Raw genomic sequence first — 22,250 nt, 5'->3', positions numbered from 1 at the left:
TATCTGTATTGTACCTTAGTTATTCTTTGTTCACATCAGCATTTTCCTGGTTTACTTTACATCAGACTACTCTGTGTTATTTTAGTTAGATTATGTTTATTATTTCTTGTGTTTAGTTAGTTTTTGACAGATTTGTTTTTCCAGCTCCCTTCTTAGTTTTTGCTCCTCCTTCCTTTTTTCTGTCATCTCTCTCTCTTTTTCTCTCTCTCTTTCTTCCTCAGCCTCCCTTTTAGTTTATCAGTCCTGGTCCATTGTTCCAGCATTCAAACTCCCAGGATTCCACCACCACTCTCTTGTTGCATTCTATTTGCACTCAGGACTTGGAAATGTCATCTTCCAAGTGAGAAAAACCAGCTGGAGAGCCCTCCAAAGTTAGATTTCCCACTGGGACATTGGGAGTAACTCTGACTACTCCCTGTTAAAACTTGTAAGGTCAACTGCAAATTTGCTGAAACACTGACCACCTTTTAATCAAAGCTAAAATCCCTTTTGTTGGAGTTGCCTGTGATTAATAATAACTGAAACATAGATTCATTCTGGTCTATATTATAACTCTTTCTTGACACTGTAATGTTTCTTGTTTACTCATTGTGTCGTTTTTGTTTTTTTGTCACATAAAGCACTTTGAACTACCTTGCTGCTGAAATGTGCTGTACAAACAAACTTGACTTGACTTCAGCCCACCCACACACACAGACAGATGCTCACAGTTTGTCTTGTTTTTGTACTTAAGAGTCTAAAAAGCGCTTGATGTAATTGTCCTGAGAGCAGTGTTTCCTTGTTTTACCTGCCAAATGAAATAAAATTTGGCAGATGCATATAGGCCAGTGCTGGAGTTACAAACATAACTTTCATTATGAATTCAGATTTAGTCTGATGACGAGGTGTTTTTCCAATATGCACAATAAGGTGATTTTCACTTTGTGCTTATTATAAAGACGTGTGTACCTAGTAAATTGTATGCAAAAGACACCAGGAGCTTTTTTATTCTTTTGAGTTTGTAATTTTAACACTTACAAATATAAATTGGAATAATGGAAGGAATTTTTCTATTAAGATTATTTTATCTTTTATTTATACTGTATCCCTGCAATGAGAGGGGCTCTTGTGTGGCAAACGACATTCTCCTTCTAATACTAACTATGTGGATTTTAGGTCTAAATTTAAGCCATTCTGTCCCTAAATTTGAGGTCCTACTGAAAGATGGAAAGGCAAGTCAAAGTAAAAGTGGAGTATGAAACAAAACTGGATTTGTGCACAAAGTCCATAGTTTGGCTCTGCCTTTTCCTATTTAAATGACCATAATACCCAGGTTTAAGCGCCCAGCCACACTTTTACAGTCTACTTTGGAAGGAATTTGAAACATTCTTGTTTTCTAAGATAGCATAACCACCTAGCCGATTTCCAGCCTGTCACTGTAGATGGACGGGGTGCTCTGTGACATGGGCAAAGATGGTGGTTTTGTTTTATACACTAACCCAACTGTAAACTTCTGCACAACTTTATCCCTGTCCTTTCTGTCGCATTCAGTGGTTTCAAGCTTGCCATTTGTTCACTGATTTTCTGCAGCAAACCTCTGATGCATTTACACAACTACTGCATTTATTCAGAGATTAAATGCACCACAGGTGGACAATGGAATAAGTAGGCGACGTCTGAAAGCATTTGGGTGGACTTGACTTTATTTCAGAAAATCAGAGTAAAGGACTCTGAACACAGATGCATGTCACACTTCTCAAGTTTTCACTGGAAAATTAAATTTGAAAACCTTGCATCTTTTTTTTCCCGTAAGTATCTTTATGTTGCTGTTGGATTATCACATACATTCAAGCCCGCAATTACTCATACGTCTGACAGAGTTAGGTTTAACATAATCTCACTGGAAGTAATATAAACACTTTACAGAGGCTGAGCCGGAATCTGATTATGGTGATGGCAAAGATGTTTTCCAACCTCGGACTCCTGGAGGTCATCACCAAATATAAACTGGGAAAATACCAGTGGAAATGTGGAAAACCTGCTCAGCAATAATAAGAGGGTTTAAGTGTTTTTAAATAAATTGTGAATAGAAACCCCTTTTTTATTTAATTGATCCTCTTTTGAAAGATGCTTATAAGATATCGTCAAGTGAACATAGCCTTGAATCGAACAGCGGTATTAATAATTTTGGACTTAACTATAAAATCCCAAACAGCACACAAAAATTTGTGATAGTAGAACGACAAAATGTGAAAAAGCATCAGAGGTAAAACAAAAAAAAATGTTTTGCAAGGACTGCCTAGTTTGAAAAGAAAAAAAAATGCGTCAATTCAAGTCAGTAAAATAGCACATTATATAAAGTGTCCCTGAAATGTGTCACTAAAGAACAAAAGAAAACCTTGATATGAGCATCAACTGTGCAGAGAGACACCCAGACACAGTCCTGCTTCTTGCAGTTTGGATATGCAAAGTTTGGCCTCATGCGTTATTGTTTCGGTTTCTAAAAAAAAAAAAGAAAAAACTGGTTTCAGAATCAACACGAAACAGTTCGAAACCCCATCATCTTCCATAACAGTTCGGTCGCAGGTACAACCACAAACTGTGCTCGTCTGCAAACGTTCTGTCTGAGTAACATGTCACCCGTTCTACCCACACTGACCCAGGCCAGCTCAGACCTGCGGATATTGGCCCAGTAAAGTTGTTTCAATGGAAAAACTGAAATAGACGTAAATAATGACTTTTGTTTTAATTTAGCTTGCTTGTGCAATCAAGGGCCCAAGGCATATGCTTTTTATTTTTCCAGTACAAAATCATCAAGCAAGCCGTCAGTCTCTTCATTAAGAACAGCATGTAGTAACAAAGGAGCGATGCGCTAGGGAGACACCAGTAACATCTTGTCTTGCCAATTACACTTTGCATGATTCCTCCCCAAAATTAGGCTGAGCCAAGCTGGAAAATGATTGCTGGCATGTTGTGGGATCTATTTATCTGTTGAAAAAAAATAAATAAAAATATTATTGCTGCTGTGTTCTTAATCCAAACAAAGAGTCCTGCCAGCTTTTTGGACTGTGGGACAAAATGTAAAAAGAGCAGCAGGTTAGGATGAGTTTTGTTTAACGCCAGTCCTGCTCTGGTTGAGGTTATCTGTGACTTTAAGTTTTTAATTATTATTTTTTTCCTGATTTGATAAAATGACTGATAACTGATTGAAACCCCAAAAAAGGCATAGGAGAAACCACGATTCTTGATGGTCTTGTGGTGACAAACAAATAGCCTTTTAAGGCAGGAAGTTCTCAATTGTCCTCTTGTAATTGAAGAGCAGAACTTGAATCATAAGAACACACTCAGTACGAATGCAGGAAAAACACAGCCTCTCAAACGCAGAATGGAAAGAGAAAATATCAGCCATCCAATTTTCAAGTATCACTTATGCAGCGAGAGACAAACAGATATCCGGAGCGCGTCTTCCAAAAGCACTCCACAAACACACATCACCAAAGAGACAAATATTATTTCAAAAAGAAAAAAACAAAAAAAAACTTTTAGATATGTCGTGCATCTGCAAATTTGACTTTATAGGGGTAGCAGAGAAATAACATTACCATAAGCTTGGTGCAATGCATGCATAATAGATTGTTGTTTTCACTCTGCATATGGTAGGAGCTGGATTCGCTTCAAAGTGCACCAAATTTGCATGATTCGATGTGAGGGATTCTGGGATTAGTGAACACCACTCCCCACCTCCTCCCTCCCCACACTAGCCTCCTTACTCCCCCCCCCCTCTTTCACTCAGCTATAGAAAGGTATCACATTCCCACAGATGGCGGGTTACATTGTGAGAATGATGTTTACGACTCAAAAAAAAAAAAAAAACACACAAAAAGAAAAAAGAGTAAGCATGGGAAAACTAAGAGAAATAAACACAGCAAGATTTATTCCGATATGTACTTTTAAATAAAAATCCACATCCCTGTGAGAAGTACAATAGATATAGATTGAAATTATCCTTATGTGCCTGAGTTTTGATTCAAGGATTATGTAAAAGCTCGCTCTCGTGCCAGGGGCCAGCATCGGCAGATGACACATACAGTTGATGCTGGCGTTCTTCATCCGTGTCTTCAATCACTTAAATGTGACAGAGAGAAAGGAAGCAGCCTGTTTGACTGGAGCCCCAGAGGCTGCTACCGAACAATGTCTGGCAAACAAGAACAAAGTGATTCGCAAACTATCAGCAGCTCTCAGCGCTGTTGTATTCATGAAAATAACAAAAAAGTCCCCCTGACTTTGTTCCCTCTCTTTCATTTTCATATCGCTTGTTGTCTTGTCACTGTGTGACTTTTTTTCCACATTGCAATATTCCTAAATAACATGAACCGAGGGGCATATGTCACATTCAGTAGTGGAGGTGGGGGGGGTGTTCAAGATGAAATGTAGTTTTATGCAAATCGCTTTCCAATCAATGATGAGCTGTCTTTTTTTCTCCTCTCACTGGATAACCTGATTATAATTTACATCAGGATGTCCATCTGTTAGATGAACTCCCACGCAGGCCATCATGCATATAGAAGGGATATGATGCTTTTTCATTTGTAAAAAAAAAAAAAAACAACTCATTGCTTTTTTTTTTGTTTTATAAATTAGCAATGCTTGAGAATGTTATCAAGGTTTATCCCAGCCTCCTACAGCTTTACCATCTATTACTATTCCTCTGTGACGTTTTGGCCCAGAATGGACAGACTTGTACTGTGAAGAAATGAGGTGAGAATAGAAAAGCTGAGACAATTTAGTCAGACTCTTAATAAAGCGTGATCCAGGTCCTGGAGGAATGAAACCAAGGGTCTTGTGTTGTAGCTTGGATGCGTTTGATTACGCTGAACACATTTATGTCACATCATGATGACTTTCTTTAACCAAGCCGACTGTAAAAATGAGGTAGTTGTGAATGATTTATTGTAGAACTATAGAAAAGTTATGCAGAAAGCGATTATTGTGTTATTGCTAAAAAAAAATTTTTTTAAATCTGAAGGTAAAAATCAAATATATGTTCATAAGACCCAGATACTGATCGTGGATAAGGGTTTGCATGTATTTAAATAAGCAACAATTTTAATTTACAGAAAAATAAACATTATTTTACTTTTACTTTCTATAGATTTCTGTATTAAAATGTCTAAAAGCATCAATTCTAGATCAGAGGAATATTCAGATTCTTCCATATGAGCCGTGGCTCTCTGTAGCTCCTCCAGAGTTAACATTGGGTGCATGTAAAAAAAAGCCCTAAAGGTTTCAGTATGAAGATGTGCAAAGCTGTTACAAACATACCCAAAATGGAGGCGTTGATTTTAAACGTTTTATTCTGTATTGATGTGTAACAGCAGATGCATCTGTAATTTCATAACATGTCATTTTGTGAGAGCAAAGCTGCTCGATTTTGATCTAAATGACCAGTGGCTGTGATTGACACGTGATTTTCAGTTTGTTAAAAGATTCAAAACTCTTTACAAGTATCTTTAAATAATACTAATTCTATTAATTCTATTATTTTTCTCCAACATATTTTTTTCCTTCTTTTGAAAACCTCAACATCTGTAAGAGTGTTTATATCTCCACAGTCCAAAGTGGTTTCAAAAATCTTTGTTTTTCCTCAATGAAATTTTCACCTGAAGGTAAACGAAAAAACATTCATCACTTTTTGAGAGATGAAATATTTTATGGGAATTTTTAAAAAAGATTTGATAAATCTAGTCTCTGGTGGTTCCACCTTCAAAGGGGCTGTTTATGTTTTGTGTGTGTGTAGGGGTGGGGTGTGTGTGTGGGTGTGTGTGTGCGGGCGTGTGTGCGCGTGTGTGTGTGTGTGTGTGTGTGCGTTTATTGCATTTAGTTGTTTTAAATTTAAAAGAAGTGTAATGTTGGTCCTATTCAGGAAGCAGATTGACCAGCCCTGATTTTCCTAAAAAAATAAACAAAATAAATAAATAAATAAATAAAAAGTAATTCAGCAAACACCTTATTCAAAAAGAGTGCACTATTAGATCCAAGATGAGATTATAAATTTAAAACTTATAGCTTTACCAAGATTTCAGCACCTTGTCCATCGATTGTTGGGATAACTTCCTTTCTCTCTTCCGAATAGTTCAATGAGCTTCCTGCAGGTGGTGTGTCAGGGCTGGGTGGGGTTGGTTGGGGTTAGGTGGGGGGGGGTTGGAGGAATTGGGTCTTGTGATGCCCCTTCCTGACCTAATAAGGGCAGGTTTTCACTATCAGCTGAGAATCAGGTGCTTGGTAAATATACAAAAGAATGAAGATTTCCTGCTGGGTACAGACACTCACAAGGCAAATTCGAATAAGGGCTTCATTTTTCTTTGCTCCCTCTCATTCACAATCAGCAGTTCACCGTTAAGGCCTCGTTTTTTGCAAGTTGTGTCCTCTTTTCTGCAAACAATCTTGTATGCCAAACAATAGGCAACCAGGCGATTTCCCGTAAGGAGCAAGTATTTTCAGTGAGCGACAACTAACAGGACTTCAAGTTTTTTTTTAATCCCTTTTTAAGCCTTACACATGGAAGCAGATATTATTTCATTTTTATCTTGGTCACTGTTGAGTTTTTTTTTTGTTTTGTTTTTTTTTTCTGCTTAAAAAAGGCGAATACTTCTGATGCACATCCAGCCATTCTGCTGATGACTTTGACATCAATGCTAAACTGTTAACCGCTAACATAATACACATATTTTTTATAAAGTAATTGCATATGATGACATTAATTAAACATATTCTTGCTGTCAGTCCACACAATGAGGAGCTGAATTCCCAACGATTAACTTCAGCCGTGAATAATTACAGCTAATCATATGCAAGCAATTAAAGTAAAAGCCTGATCAAATGGTGGCTTAATGTCAGTCAAATATGCTGACGTGTAATTGAAAATGTCCCCTTTCTGCTCCCTGCCACCGCAGTAATATGAATCCGTTAAAAAACAGATCCGGTTTCCTGACTGCAGCAGCAAAGGAGATGATACTTAATCAACTAATTGATGCAACAAAGAGTTTTTTCCACACATGTGCTCAGTGACATCCCGTCCTTCTTGTGTGAGGGGGTTAAATTATTAACAAGCAAAAAAAAAAAAGAAAAGTTGAATTGTTTTTCACTCCAAACAGCAGTGACCAAGTGACAAGATGTCCGATATTAAAGGTCTGATGTGGCACCTTCAGAGCACAGCCACTAATATCTTCTCCTTTTTGAAGGAAACTTTTTACAAACACTTTTTTATTTCTTTCTCTTTTTTTTTTTACACGTGAAAGTGAAACATGAAGTGTTGTATTGATCAGCCGCAGCATTTTGTGTTATAAGTCGTCAGGCTTTGTGGCTGAAAGGTAATTATTCATAATTCACCTTTGCAGAATCCTCTGTACAACAAAGGCAGCAGAGAATACTGAATACAATTTTATGGATTACCATTTTTCATGTGCCTTATGACACAATTACCTTAAAGCTTATTTTCGGGGCGGGCAAAAGAGGATTTGGTGACAGAAAAAAAATAAAATAAGAAGGATAATGTTCTCCCTTGTATTTAACTTTGACAAACTTGCAGGCATGGAGGTGTTAACCATTTCCTGCTGCTTTCTTTCTCTTTCTATTTCTCTCTTTTCAGTCATGTTGCATTGGAAAGGAGGGGCCCAGTGTGATGGAGCTACAGGTCACTGTTGGGCTACAGATGAAGTGAGTGACAATAATTGAGTTAAGAGGGGAATCAAATGATTTCATCAGTGCATGTAGTGGAAAAAGTCGACTGATTTATTCCTGCAAAACAATACATGCCAAAGAGAATCAGTTTTATTAGAAGTTGTGTGGGTGATCAAACATGTAGCTCTCACTGCATTGACATGGAGGCTGACGTCCTACAACAAACATGAGTCAGTAAGCAAGGAGAAAACAAGTGTTTTCGAAAGTGAAAAAAAAGTCAGTGTGGAGTTAGTCAGACGATTTATCATTCTTGTCATATGTAGCAATCCAAAGATGCTCCTGAAGGTAAATTGTCACAATTGCCAAGTGTAGTATTGCTCTTTTTAAAACAACATTTAATATAAATTCTGGTCAAGAGATACAGATTTTAGAATGTAACTTGCAATTTTATAGTGTTTGTTTGGTAACTCCATACAAATGCATCTCTTTCATCAAGTTCTATTTGGTTTTAATTAGCATCAAATGCTACAACAGGACAAACGTTATTTTTAGAGACATTAGTAAGAAAAAAATAATTACGCCACACTTTTCTGAAGAGCAAAGATCAGTTAATTAATTAGGCATATTTGCAAACAGGTCCAAATCTGATTTAATCAGTCCAATTCATTCTGACGCATTTAATGAAAATCATCCAGTTAGACATGGATCACAGAGTCCAGACCCTGTGAAACACCAACCCATTCTCACTCCCTACTTGTCATATATTGACGGATGTGAAGGTCCCTCAGCGTTACATGTTGACGCGAAGGGCTTCAACCCGGGTACCCGACGCGTAAACATGTGACGCATGGTCAGAAGTCGTCCCAAGTCGTCAATATACGACGAGTAGGGAGTGAGAATGTGAAACCCAGTGAAAAAAAACACAAAACCTTACAGATTTCTTCTGTTTTTGGTTTTTAATCCCCCTTAAATGTTAAACGAAAGTAAATCCAAAATTATTTTTCAACTATCATTTCGCTTCAATTCAATACAGTTCAGTTTATTTACATAGTGCTATTTCACAACTAATTTCACATTAAGGCACTTTACAAAACGTTATTTCAGTTGATCCCAGAAATCAGACAGTGCTTTAAGCTTAGCTTATTATTCAAATGAGCTTAAAAAGTTTCCTTTCTAAGCAAACCCGGCAGATTGCATCACGTCATTGACTTGGAGCATTCTCTTCTCCTGAAGTGTATCCCCCAGCCCGATCGAGCCCACTTTCTAATTTTTACCTCCTCCTACTCCCCTACCCGACGGGAAAAACACTTCTGTTTTAACTATAAGCTTTGTCAAAAAGGAAGGTTTTAAGCCTTGTCTTAAATGTAGACAGGGTGTCTGATTTACTAAAACTGGGAGCCGATGAAGGGAAGCAAGAATAGGAGAAATATGATACTTCTTTTTAAATTTTATCAGAGTATTTTGGATCAACTGAAGACCCATGATAGTAAAGAATTACAGTAGTCCAACCATAATATGTCTAATTTTGCCAATATTATGGAGACGTATTAAAGGCAAAAGGCTAACCAAACCAACCTGGCTCAATGCAAAACGATCATCATCACCCCTGTTCTAAAATCTGATTCTGTCTCCCTCGGTAACAACTGCCATGTAGCATTTGCATTAATTTGCAGCACTTTTGGCCCAGTTATCTTTGCATAAGTATGTTAATTCAGCAAGATTGTAATTCACGATTTGAGCAAGTCCTGTACTTGCAACTGGACAAATTCAAGTTACTTCAACTGAACTGTTTTCTGGTAAACCTTAGAGTATTTTTCATTTCAGTTTTCCCAGACTACACATATTTTATGATAACTGCAGTGCAGCTTAAATGGGACACCTAAATTGCCATTCTGCTGCCATGCCAGCAGGAATAATACGTTTAGATATTGAAACTTCGTGTACGGCTACGCTTGCACTGATTTAAATTGGAAACAATAAGCAAAGGAACTTTTCAAGGCCTCATGATGCAACACCCCTTGTGAAACAGTTACAACTAAAAGCTGAGTATAGATGGTTTTAACCGGGTGGGAAGGACATATTGATCTGCTGACATTCATCTGAAGGACATCCATTGTGGAATGCTTTCACATGCATGGGTTTTCTCTGCTATGAACCGTCAGAAATCTCACAACTTATGAAAAGGTACTAATTGCATACAGAATGAATGGGACTGCAATTATTCCCTCGTAGTTTGTTAGCAGTTTGAAATGTTGTTTGCTTTGTCAAGTGTGAGATAAGGCTACTCGGCCCACCGTGTTTACAGCTAAACATTAAAAGCATTTTCATATTTATGAGTGACCGTAATATTTATGCTACATCTGTGACAAAAAACAATTTCTAAGAAGGTAAATTTAAATTAGCCACAGATTCAAACAATAAGCCTGCCAGAGATCACAAAGAGATTGCTGAATGTAAAAGGTCAACTGCTTCATGTTCTCACAGCTAACCCAATTGTTTATCTGATCAGATCTCAGATCAGGTCTGCTGGTCTATCACAGAAAAGGGTGATCGTCCCAGTTTTTCTAGTAGCAGGCACTCTGTGGTGGTAGCTGCACTGAAAAGTTTTTTTTTGTCTGATGTCTGTAGGTGTGCGGTAAAGCACATGTTCTTGTTGTGCTCAGGTAGAAAATGACTCATAATCCCACATGACTCATGTGGTAAGTTAAAGTCAAACTTATTTTCATATCATAAGCACCCATTGTCATCCTGATACAGGATTACAGTCTTGAGAGAGTAGGAGCTTTTCCTCTTTGCTCTACCTTTTGACTCTTTAGCGGGTTCATGTTCTGAGAGGGACTTTTTTCTGTTAAATATTCGCTTTATGTGTAATACGTGGAATACAGTCAAGAGAACTCGCACCGAAGGACGTGGTAGCTTCGGCTGTAACAGAAAATGGATTGAGCACGGCTCAACAGCCTGGGGCCAACATGGCGGTTAATGCATGTGGCTGTTATTAAACAAGGTAAATTGGTTAGGTTTAACAAGAAAGAAAAATAAAAATAATGATTATGTTACAATGGGGTCATTTTCAGTCAGTATCGGAGACACAAACATAAATTTTATAACCTGATGTAATGAAATCTTTTCTTGGGAAAGAGTGTATTAAGTAGCATGGTTCACTGGTTCTGTGTTTTACTGTGTATCCTTCGTGGAGGAAGACAGTAATTGAGACTTTTTTTTGTTGCCATTTTACTACATAGATTTTTGTTTTTGTTTTTCTTTGTCACAGAAAACAGTCATAGAATAGACTAGTATTTTTTTGTTTTCTTTTTCTGTGCCTTTCTTATCCTCCTTGTTGTTGGCTTGTTAGCATTAAGATTTAATTTTAATGCTATCACTCACCACAATTCAGCCTGCAGAAAGTTGGTGTCTTAGGCTGCATTTGCTGTACTTTATTTTGTATAATTCATATAAACACAACTTTTAGATTGTGGTATTTTATCTATTTTACCCTAGACTTAATATTGCCTCCTAAATTAATTATCTTACTACAAGATTATTTTTTTGATCCCTTCAATAATAACCAGCGATCGTATCAGAATTACTGAATTTGAATAAGCGTTGCGGTCGTGTTCTCATCTGGATGAGTGGAAAGGACATCATATCCTCATGTTGACACTGAATTCACTTATTGATGTTGGTAATGTGCACAAGGATGAACATATACAATGTTACCTCCACGACTGAAGGAGCTCATTCCCTCCGCGTTTTCAGGTCAGTGGCTTTCATCAGACGTAAAGGAGGGAGTGTCGGTAAATTATGAATGAAGAACCACTTTGTGGACGAAGGGGATGATGCAGATTATTCATCCCTACTTCCTTCAGTGCAACTTCTCTGGTGGACGGGTTCTACTCCAGAGAGACGATGGGGCACAGCGTTACCCAATGGAGCAACACAATTAGATTAAAGGTGGCAGTAAATTACTACTATCCTTTTTTTTATTTTAAATCTCTTTTTTCAGTTTTGAACCGGTGAAAGTTTATACTTGCTATGTAGCTTTTGCAGCTGTTGGGTGTATAATTTACCATTAAGTTTTTATGTAGCTGTATTTTATTTGTTTAAGTGTTATTCAGTATTTTTTGTTTTCAGTATGTTCAAAATCTTCTAATGCTAAACTCCTTAGTCTAAGTATCAGAAATCAATCAACAAGAAACTAATCAGTATTCGCTGTATTGTTTTCTATTCACATTTTTTTTATTTACTTATAAAAATTAAGATTGACTTACCACCAACCAAAATAAATACAGATGATCAAAAAGAAAAACAGTAAACACAGCAACCTAGTTTGCTAACTAGTTCTATTTCCTGAACTGATGTTGCACTTTTCCAGTCCTACTGATCACTGACTTCAGGCACATTCATCCAGCTGTGCTAACAAACACACACACATTCACAGATGTGTAGCCAACACGGGGTTAAGTGTCTTGCCCAGGGGAACATCAACATGTGGCGGGGAGAATGTTGGACTTTAACCCACAGCTTTCTAATTGCAAGGCCACTCAGCCACAGGTCACGCCACAGCAGTAAAACATGTAAAAATAAAAAAATTAAAAAGTAGAAATTGAAAATATAACATAGAGAAAAACTAATTTCACAGATTATTGCTACAGGAAGAGAGACTAGTAGCAACATTCCTCTTTTTGCACTCAGATACCACACTGTTTATGTGAGCTCTTCTTTATGTGACTTCAGCCTTACTGCCTGTGTATGTCATTGTTAAAAGCAGGCTGTTTAGCTGCAGAATAAATGTTTTTAATTTATTTTTGAAGACACGCCTTTGTCTGGCAGTTCCTGCTCGGGGCGAAACATCATTGATGTGGCGAGGAAGAATGATAGCTGCTGATCATGTAGCCTGTCGGCTGCTGATGACTTGAGTGGAACAGATCAAGTTATGGATGATTCATTTCAACTCTGAAGCGATACTCATCTGCTGACTTAATCAGGATCTCACCGACTTTGCAGGTCAGCAGTGGGGGGAGGGAAGACAGGAAGGTGTGGTGCATAAACAAGCTTTAGTTGGAAATATACAAAAGTGTCCATTAAATATACACCCTCTTTCAAGTTCACCTACATGCTGAATATCTCCTAATATGGTTTGCTTTTTTTTTTCCTCACCCAGAAACTTTATGAAACATCCTGTCTGTGTTTGTCCCAGTTAATAAACTTATAATTATTGAATTTATCTGTGAGTAACACACCTGCATGGGATCACTGATGTGGTAGATGTTCAGTTCTGAAACGATTCTGCGTCGGGTCCTGTCTGCCGTCTGATGGAAGTACAGGAGCAGGCAGAAGGAGGCTTCGGGAGGAGCCAATGGCGGAGGAAGCTCCGATGAGGAGAAAAGAAAGAGGGAGGGAGTCAGAGGAGGGGGTGAATAAAGGTAGGATGGGGAGGGAAGGAAAAAAAAAAGGAGGTTCTGAGAGGGATCTAACTCTGGCATAAAAGTGAATTCAAATACATTATTCATGGATTTCTATGTCAAAATATCATTTACGTGTGCTGTGTTGACTCATGGTTCGTAAAATGAGAAGGACATGAAAATAAAGAAAGGATGGAAGAAAACAAACAACTCAGGAGAAGTATCCTCTATTCTTGGCCGGAAAAAATAATAAAGAACCCCAGTGTACTCTTCCTCTGACTTATTAGGCATCAATTATTTATCGGGAGCTCCTGCTTATTATTCTTTATCCACCCAATAAGCAACCATCTTGTCAGAGTAACACTACCATCAAAGTTATATTTAAAGAGAGACTGAGGGAGTCTTGGTTGTATTTTCAACAGACTTAAAGCACAAAGCTCCAGGTTTTTAAAAGTGAAATCATATAAAAAAATCAAAAAAAAGATCACAACTGAATTGTCTTGATTGATTAAGTCTTCAAGCAGTCCTTAAATCCTGGACCAAGCAAACCAGCGTTTGGTGAGACTTTTAGGGTCTGCAAATTTTTATTTTGGATTTCCTGCACAATGAGTGAAGCCACTACTGTACCGACATGAGTCTCCTCTGTCTCTTCACAAGTACAGCAACACCACAGCAACCCCCACAGGTGCACAGCAGTACTACCGACTCAATCAACTTCAGTCACGTTTAATTACAGTAATAGTGGTTTCCATGTTGCAGGCCGATAGCTGGATAAAACCGAAAGGTCACGAGACGATTAACTGGATAAAAAAAACTGACTACGGTGTTCCTGTGCATGAAAATATGTTGCACACTTAAATTTACCAAACTATAAAGGTAAATAAAGAGTAAAATAAAGATAAATACATACAAGGGCCTCAAAGATGATCATATCTGTGCGCAAGTGTGCAGAAGCTGCCCAGCACATGTGACCTGCTCCACTTTCATTTTGATTTATAAGCCTGCTGGAGAGCCTCATCACAGAATCACTTCATCTTCTCTCCTTTATTACACCACATTTGTTTTCATTTTCCTCCCAAGTTGGAGCTGAATACATTACAGTTTTCCCATGGGGCTGCAGCGGGGCCAGCCTCTCCACCACCAACGGGACGCCAGGATGACAGGGAGGGATTTCTCGTCGTGTTTCATCATTAGCAGCATTATCAGTGTTTTCATGCTAAAGAAACGCTGCTATTTTGTGGTACCGGCACAGCGGATGCTGGTCAAGCACATTGATCGGCATGACATCAAACGGAGCCACTCAAATCACTGATCAAGAGGTTGGTGAGTGAGTAACTGTGGTAAAACCTAAAAACAAGCTTTAATATTAAATCAACCACAGTTTCAATTTCTGTTTTATTTTAAATTAGGTGGATCTGTTATTTCTGTATGCCTGGGGCTAACATTGAGGAACAAATCTCATTCAGACTTTGAAAGATACTTAAGATAAGAACATGAGTGGAGATAATCTGGCATCTGAGTTTAGCATAGAGAGGTCAGTGACAGGTTAATGCACACTTTAATGGAGGAGGGGAGCTGAGACACTGAGAAGTACAATCATCATGGTGTACAAGTGCATAAAAAAATTATAATATATTATTCATACATTAATGTCCTAAGTTAATGCAAAATTAGTACATTACAACCAATTGTTTCATCTGTGCATTACTGTTACGTAGCACTAAAATGAGAAGCTTTCAAAACGTAATTATAAACTATTTTTTTGTCGGGTGCATATTTTCAACGCCCTTCGCTTAGATAAAGCTGAATAATATCCAGTTTTATGACTTGCCTTCACGTGTAATCTGAGTCAAAAGTGCTGCTGTTCTTCAAAGGTTTCAGAGGTTTATTGGAGAACACTAGTGAGCAAACAGCTACTGATGAGTCTGAGGAGGACGTTAAAATTTGAAATCAAAACATCATGTTTTGAACCCATGCACAGAGCGCTGCTCAGTCAATCATCCAGAAATGGAAAATGTCTGACCGAACTGCAGACCAAGTCATGGACATCCAGGTGATCCCAGAAGAAGAGCATGGGAACTTAGGAAGAGCTGCAGGAATCCAAATCCTGTTGAGAATACAGCGAGTTGTTGTGCACTTTACAAGCTTGTGTTTAATTGAAGGGTGGCAAGAGGGGAAACCCTGGTTTTGGTTTGCAAAAAGACGTGTGGGGAACACAGAAAACTAGTGGAAGATGGTGCTGTTGTTAAGTGAGACCAAAAGATGGATAAATACTATAAGAAAATCTGACAGAGGCTGCAGAAGACCATAGGCAGGGTTGGAGGTCCAGTCAAAGTCCACATCCAAATCCCACTGAAAATCTGGGACAAGGCTGGAAAGTTAATGTTCACAGAAACCTTCACCCAGTCTGACTGAGCTTGAGGTATTCTATCAAAAAAGAGGCAAAGCTGGCAAAGACTAAGCCCAGATGACTTGCATCTACAGTTACAGCAAGAGATATTTAAAGTATTGACTTCAGGTTGATTGGTCTCTCTAAATTCTCACTAGGTGTGAGTGTGTGTGTGGGTGTGGTTGTTTGTCCTGTCTGTTTCTGTGTTGCCCTGGCGACTTGTCCAGGGTGAACCCGCCTCTCGCCCGGAGCGAAGCTGGAGATAAACACCAGCAGCCCTCCTGACCCTCTAAGGGACAAGTGTGTACAGAAAATGGATGGATGGATGGATGGATGGATGGATGGATGGATGGATGGATGGATGGATGGATGGATTTCTCATCAGTTGTAGTTATTCAACGTGTTTGATGAATGAAAGACAACAACAACAAAAACTACAGTTCAGACTGTAGACATTGTTAAATAAATAGTCCCATCTAGAGGTTTTAAACTGTATTGCACCTCAATTTATTTTATTTTTCCAAATTAAAGTATTGAGGCATTTTGTTTCTCATATTAAGGTTCTCAACCTCTCAATGAACACATAAAAAGACATATTTTAAGTTTTTTTCAATCAACCTGGAGGCTATGGAATTCAAGAAAATGTTTCTAAAGCTAGGAAAACAGAGTACAATAGCATTAAAATCTCAGTGGTTCTTTTCCTTCACTATTTCACTTTGAAATTATGACAATAAACCAAAATAAACATTTACTAAATACTATATATATATATATATATATATATATATATATATATATATATATATATATATATATATATATATATATGGGTCAAATTAAAGATACAAAACAACTAATTAAATGTAAGATAAAGTTAATTTCAGAGTAAATTAGCGTGATTTATAAAATTCAGCTAAAAGGCAAACAAGAAGATGAGTCTGTGAACTTTTTAAATTATCATGCGATAATTTAAAAACTTTGCTTTTTCCTGGTCTCAGGTCTGCAAGAAGACTGTGTTAAGGAAATGGTGTTTCACTGTAGGTTTGTTTTCTTACTTCGGGTATTATCAAAAGACCTTTCTCAAAAGATTTTCTGCAATTGTGCAATCCTACACTATGTTTCGAAGTGGTAAGTTTGTGTCCCCCAAATTTTTAAAAACTATATGTATAAGTGTTACCCAAGCTGTGCATGTTGTCACAAGCAGTTAACAAAGCCTAGGTGTTTATAGACAAAATAAATATAATTATATGACCAATTGTTTTATTTTATTTTTAAGCTGCATGACAGGCAACCTCTGTCGTCATCTCAGCCAAAATAACAATGTTTTATAGTATTTGAACAATGCAGCTAATCATGTTTAAAAAAGATAATTTGTTCACCTTTTAGAACCAAATGTACATGTGGTTCTAAAGTATTACAAATATGGTTGTTTATTTCACTTTACAGAATGTAATCTACTTACAGTATTACTATTGCATAGTAAAGACAGACTCTGATGTTATCCATTTCCAAAGGGTCAAAAAGGTCAAAGGTCTTGAGGTTCTAGACAAAAATTCTTCCAGTAGGAGAAATTGTTGCTGACCCCTAAATAAGGGTCGAAGATGGTCCTGACACCCCACAAATAAGAGTATTTTTTATTATGGTGTATGCATGCAGATATAATTATTCGATTATTTAGCACAGCAGAACTATCTAATGTACCTGTATTTAAGAGGAGATGAAACAACATGCAACACAAACTGTCAGGTTCCATGTTTTTCTGTGTATTTATTTAAAGTTTCCTGTGTGTCTGAGTCTCTGTGTTGTTCTGTCTCCCCTTGATTAGTTCCCAGGTGTGTCTCGTTCCCCGATTACCCTCTGTGTATTTAGTGTCACCTGTGTGTCTGTGTCTGTGTCGGGTCCTCGTCTGATGTTTGCTCGTGCCGTCATTGTGTCCATTCGTTATCCTGTTTGCTACCAGCGTTAAGCCATTTGTTTCCGCTCAGCTGTGCTGCCAGGATTTTTGGACTTTGAACTTGTTTCTTCATTATTAAAGTCTTCATTTATTCACTGCAACCTGGTTCCATCGCGTTTGCCTCACCACCTCAACACGCATCTCATGACACAAACACTGAATTTATTAGTGTATTTATTCAAAGAATTGATTAAAATGAAACCGTGCAGCTCAGTACCAGGGTGACAGGTATGGCTCTTTGCAAACATGGCCCCAAATGGTGGGACAGCACTTCAGATGTCCTGAGCAATCAGCATCTTGCTGGCACTTGTCACCACACCAGACAAAATACCACGGAGAACCGCAGCTACCTGGCTTATCTGCAACACAGATGTTTAGTGGCTTAGTACATCAATAGGGTAAGATGGGTAATTTGTCTCCATGCCCAGAATCTCACCCTGAGTTGTAGATATGCACTCGTGCCCGCATCCATTGGAGCAGCATAATTCACTGCAGGGGCAATCTTTGTCACTGTAGCAAAGTTCACCACACACACCAATCTGCCCTTGTGGGTCTGGACACTCTGGATTAGCTGAGAGGAAAAGGCAAAACCAGAGAAGAAAAGTGCTTTAAAAAATAGCCAGAGCTTATGAAGTCTTGAGACTTGGCTGAATTTCAAAAATTCAATGCAAATATCAGATGTGAACGTATTTATGCCCGTATCTCTTACTCAAAATAGGAGGCGCACAGACAGATCCCCCTGCATACGTGCAACATTTTTCTACTCCAGGACAACATCCATCATGAAAACATGGCTGTGCCGGGACAAGGGTATTGAAGACTTTTGGGCACGTTCCTTGTTTTCGATGTAAAGAAAACAAACAGATTCTAATTAATGACGTGGCCTAATTAACAGAATTTCACACCATTTTTGAGGTAGTCAATTAGCTTTGATTAAAGATTCAACTCAGTCTATGGAGAGAAGGTACATGTTTGCACATTCATTCAAATATAATAAAATTATATAGCTTACCTGGCTTTGAAATACCTTTGCTACCCTGCACCCACAAACCAAACGCAAAAACCAGTGCAGCTTTTATAAAATAGTACATCTCCATGTTTGTTGCAATCAGGAATGTCCACTTTTACTTTTGTATGGCCAAATATCCCATCAAAAAATGTGATGGCACAGAGGCTACTGGGTCCTGGAGTCTGCTGAGTTACATTTCCAAGTCTACTTGGCTTTGACTGTGCAGTTTGTTTTTTCAGAAGCAGAGCAGCCTCTGCACTCACTTGTACAGTGCCTATAAAATAATTTACTTATTTACACCCTTGCATGTTTTACTGTTTTATTTATCCGTCCTTCTTTCTACTTCCACATAACGGTCAGATTGCCCATAGGTTTGAGCATCATTGAAATCCAAATGAGCTAATATTGATTTTCACCTACAGGGGGTAGAGTTACTTCCTGAAATACAGTCTGACTTCAGCTTTGAGCTTCCGGTGCTTTTTTGAAGCCATTATCCTCCATGTGTTGATTACCTATCGCCAGTGGCGTTGCCCTTTATTGCATATATCTTCTTCTTCTTGATATAAGCCTGTGCTTACTCACATACAGCATAACTTTTCTCAGGTGATCTCCTGATATTTCACAAGTAAATACAAAATGTAGTTTTTAAAGTAAATGCTTATTAACAGAGAAAAAACAAACAAACCTACACGACCCTATGTGGAAAAACTGATTGCCCTATTGTCTTTAAAACATAACTGTGGTTTATCACACCTTCTTTCAAAGTCTCCCATCTCCTTGTGAAAACACAGTTCCTTTAATGAAAAACAAAAAGCTCATCAAATGTGCTACTATCTGAATCTCAGGGAACATTTATTGCCATTGTGATCTTCTGGAAACGTTTTCCTTGTTTGTGCAAGTCAGCGATCTCTCCAATCAACATTTTTGGAGAATTATTTTGACTTAGCCATGTATCTGACATTGAGTGAAATCTTACTGTCAATGGTCCAGATGTTCACTGAGAGAAGTGTTGATGTTTTCGGTATCTTTCTGCTCATTATTGGCAGTTAATTGTCCTTCATGTGTTTTTTTATGCATCTCTTAAGAAGTTTTTCATGCTTCAGGGTTGTTTCTGAAGTCTATCAAACTCTCTTTAAAGATAAACATACTTTGGCAGTAACCTGAGTTTGCTTTTACTGTTGAGGACACATTATAAATCCATGTCGATTCCTGAAAAATACACCCAAAATAGTAACTTTTTAAAGAAATTATTATAATTACACATTTTTGGAAAAAAGAGACTACACTCATTTGTTAGAAATTAAAAGCACAACTTGTTTTTTTGGGGGGGTTTTATTATCCACTGATTATTGCAGCTTCTCTATGAATCTGATCCCAGTTTGTGACTAATCGATGTTTCTGCTCTGGCTGTTGTGCACACGATCCTGGAAATGTGACAGTCCACAGCTGACCTGAAATTGTTGTTATCTGGAACATTTGTTATTTGTTTTGTGGCCTTCTGTTTGCTCCCTTGTGTAAAGAAATGAGGACACGCTGACCAGTTAAACAGCTGGAAATGTTTATCATCAAGACTGCCTCGGGGTAACAGTATTAGCACAAGGACCCAGCATCTTCTGCGTCGTCAGATGACAGCTTGTTAATTTGGACATTTGTCCAGACAGCAGCGCAGGAGTGCATTTGAGATTGAACAAATCACCCTGGGGACTCTCTGGTTTGTAACAGCTTTTCTGCCTTCAGTGCTTTGTTTACTTGTGGTCTCTGCATTAAAACCAAAACCTGGATAGTTTTGCCCTTGTTACATTTTTGTGTTATCAGAAAAATGTTTTTTTGTTGTCTGTTGTTGTTTATCTGTTTATTAACAACGTCAGTCGTTAAATTTTGTCAGTTTATTTGTCCAAAACCAGGTCACTGCCCAGAAATCTTCAAATCTTTTGCTCCAGCAAAACTGTGTGTGCATGATGATGACTGCAACTAAAGAGAGAAATGTGTGTATTATGGATCTGCCGTCTATGCCCATGCTATTTTGCATAAGTCATGATACAATGTACAGTGAATCAAAAGTGCTGCTTCTACGGGTGTGATTACATTTGCACGCCAGGTGTTCCAGGTGAGACATGAACAAACTGAACAAATTTCAAATTTACTCCCTACGCTCTGAAAATTATTTGTATTTTCGCTTTGTGTTTCAGAGAAGCCAGGAAGCTGCCCCAATAAACAGTTCATGCCCTGGTGTTATAACTTTTGTGATCACGATGGTAATTACCCAGGGGCAAAGAAGTGCTGATGTTATGCTTAAAAGCACACAGTTGAAATGAGAAACCAGAGGTTTGCGTGCGCCGCATAAAAAGATATACACCTTTAGTTTTTCCTCTCTGTCTGAAGTTAAATCAAACCCCATTTCTCGTTTTCAGAATTATCAAAACTATTTCTTCTAAATTCTCCAGTAAAGAGAGAAAGAATATGTCAGAGATTCAAAATCAAAAGTTTACATACAGAATGATTACACTGTTACAAAAAAAAAGATTTTTTGGAAGTTGTCTGTTTTTCATCTTAATTAGGACTATTTTTGCACCACCGAATCCTAAAATGAGATCCATCTTTCCCACTTAGGCCAGGCTTTTACTCTAATTTGATTAAGAAAAATCTGATCTTCTGATTAAATTGATTACATTTTTGTGACATTGTCAGTTAATTTCCAGTAATATTTCTCATCCAAACAAGGTTTTAGGAAAAAGAAAGAAAGGTTTACTAACAGAGTGTATTAATTAAATGTTACAAACTTGGATTTCTGCAAATTAAATAAACACTTATAAGGGCAATGACATGTAAATTGAACATAATGTCTTCATTGTGCAAAATTCTCTGTCTCTTTTATGTCCTGATGGAGTTTCTCCTCCTGATCATCACTCATTGATCCCAGAGTCTCTGGAAACCGATCCAAATGTGAGAACAAGCAGTGCATTTTGATGCTCATGTTGCATCCAGGATGTTGATCTGACTGAGCAAAACCAATGTGATTTTTGGATTCAGCACATCTACTGGCTCTGAAGATATTGATAAATTAATTTCCCACATATTCTTTCTCTAATTATTTTGGCTCTTAGCAAACAGAAACAATTTTGCTAATTCCAACCACCCTGAAACAAAATAAATCTGGTCTGATTTATCTTGAGACATCTTCTTCTCATCTTCTCCATCCATTCATCCCTCTAGGGATGAATGGATGGGTTGATGGATGATTTTTGGTAAATGCCAGAGTAAGAAGAGTTTGTCAAACATTTTTCAAATTCAGAAGTGCTGGACATACGGCTATGAAGGACTGGACACAGTAAAATGGTGTGACAAATATTGATTTAACAATACACTGAATTAAACTCTAGTTCCTGCAACAAGAAGAGGAGAGGTATCAGGAAAAAAACAACTCTGTGATGTCAGAGGGATCCTTAAACCCCACGGCTAGAAACGTTTGTTTATGCTAAAACAGTCACTGGGTCAAACATTTATCAGCAGAGATAAGGTTTACAACAGAGAGAAGGTTTAAAACATGTATCCTTCTCAACCAGTAATCAGAAAAAAAAAAAAAAATTGTGAATCTGAGTAATCTATGGATTAAATTTTTCATCCAGTCAATCCTTTTGTTTAAAAAGTAGCATTTTAAAAGAAAAGCATAACAAATGGGAGTGTAGATTTAAGGTAAGTAAAAATACTTTAACTTGATTGAATAATATTCTGAAAAATAAATCATTTGCTTTTTACAGACTTTTCAGTTTCTTTTTTTACTCACATTTAAAATATGAAAGCCTTAACACAAAATGCAATTTTCAAATGACTGAATTT

At 37.6% G+C, this 22,250-nt stretch overlaps 1 protein-coding gene and 1 long non-coding RNA gene across 3 annotated transcripts; one reads left to right on the top strand and one right to left on the bottom strand.

Annotated features, from left to right (window-relative positions):
* Positions 1-17,561: 17,561 nt before the first annotated feature.
* Positions 17,562-18,589, bottom strand: wfdc2 (WAP four-disulfide core domain 2). 2 transcript variants are annotated; one of them, XM_044126178.1, is made up of 4 exons: positions 18,417-18,586; positions 18,114-18,239; positions 17,841-17,975; positions 17,562-17,763 (listed from the first exon to the last, which is right to left on the bottom strand). In XM_044126178.1, the coding sequence occupies exons 1-4, from the start codon at positions 18,499-18,501 to the stop codon at positions 17,615-17,617; spliced, it is 495 nt and encodes a 164-aa protein (XP_043982113.1). In that variant the 5' UTR covers positions 18,502-18,586; the 3' UTR covers positions 17,562-17,614. The 2 variants fall into 2 exon arrangements, with proteins under 2 accessions (XP_043982113.1, XP_043982123.1); XM_044126188.1 differs by lacking the exon at positions 18,114-18,239 and having other exon boundaries at positions 18,417-18,589.
* A 1,132-nt stretch (positions 18,590-19,721) lies between these two features.
* Positions 19,722-22,067, top strand: LOC122836608. Its single transcript, XR_006371575.1, has 3 exons — positions 19,722-20,124; positions 20,318-20,520; positions 20,603-22,067. It is a non-coding gene; the product is annotated as an uncharacterized LOC122836608 (long non-coding RNA).
* Positions 22,068-22,250: the final 183 nt, after the last annotated feature.

The sequence above is a fragment of the Gambusia affinis genome, linkage group LG01 (assembly GCF_019740435.1).
Source record: "Gambusia affinis linkage group LG01, SWU_Gaff_1.0, whole genome shotgun sequence".
NCBI classification, from domain to species: Eukaryota; Metazoa; Chordata; class Actinopteri; order Cyprinodontiformes; family Poeciliidae; genus Gambusia; species Gambusia affinis.
The sequence above is the reverse complement of the archived record's forward strand: the minus strand, read 5'-3'. Positions and strand labels throughout refer to the sequence as shown.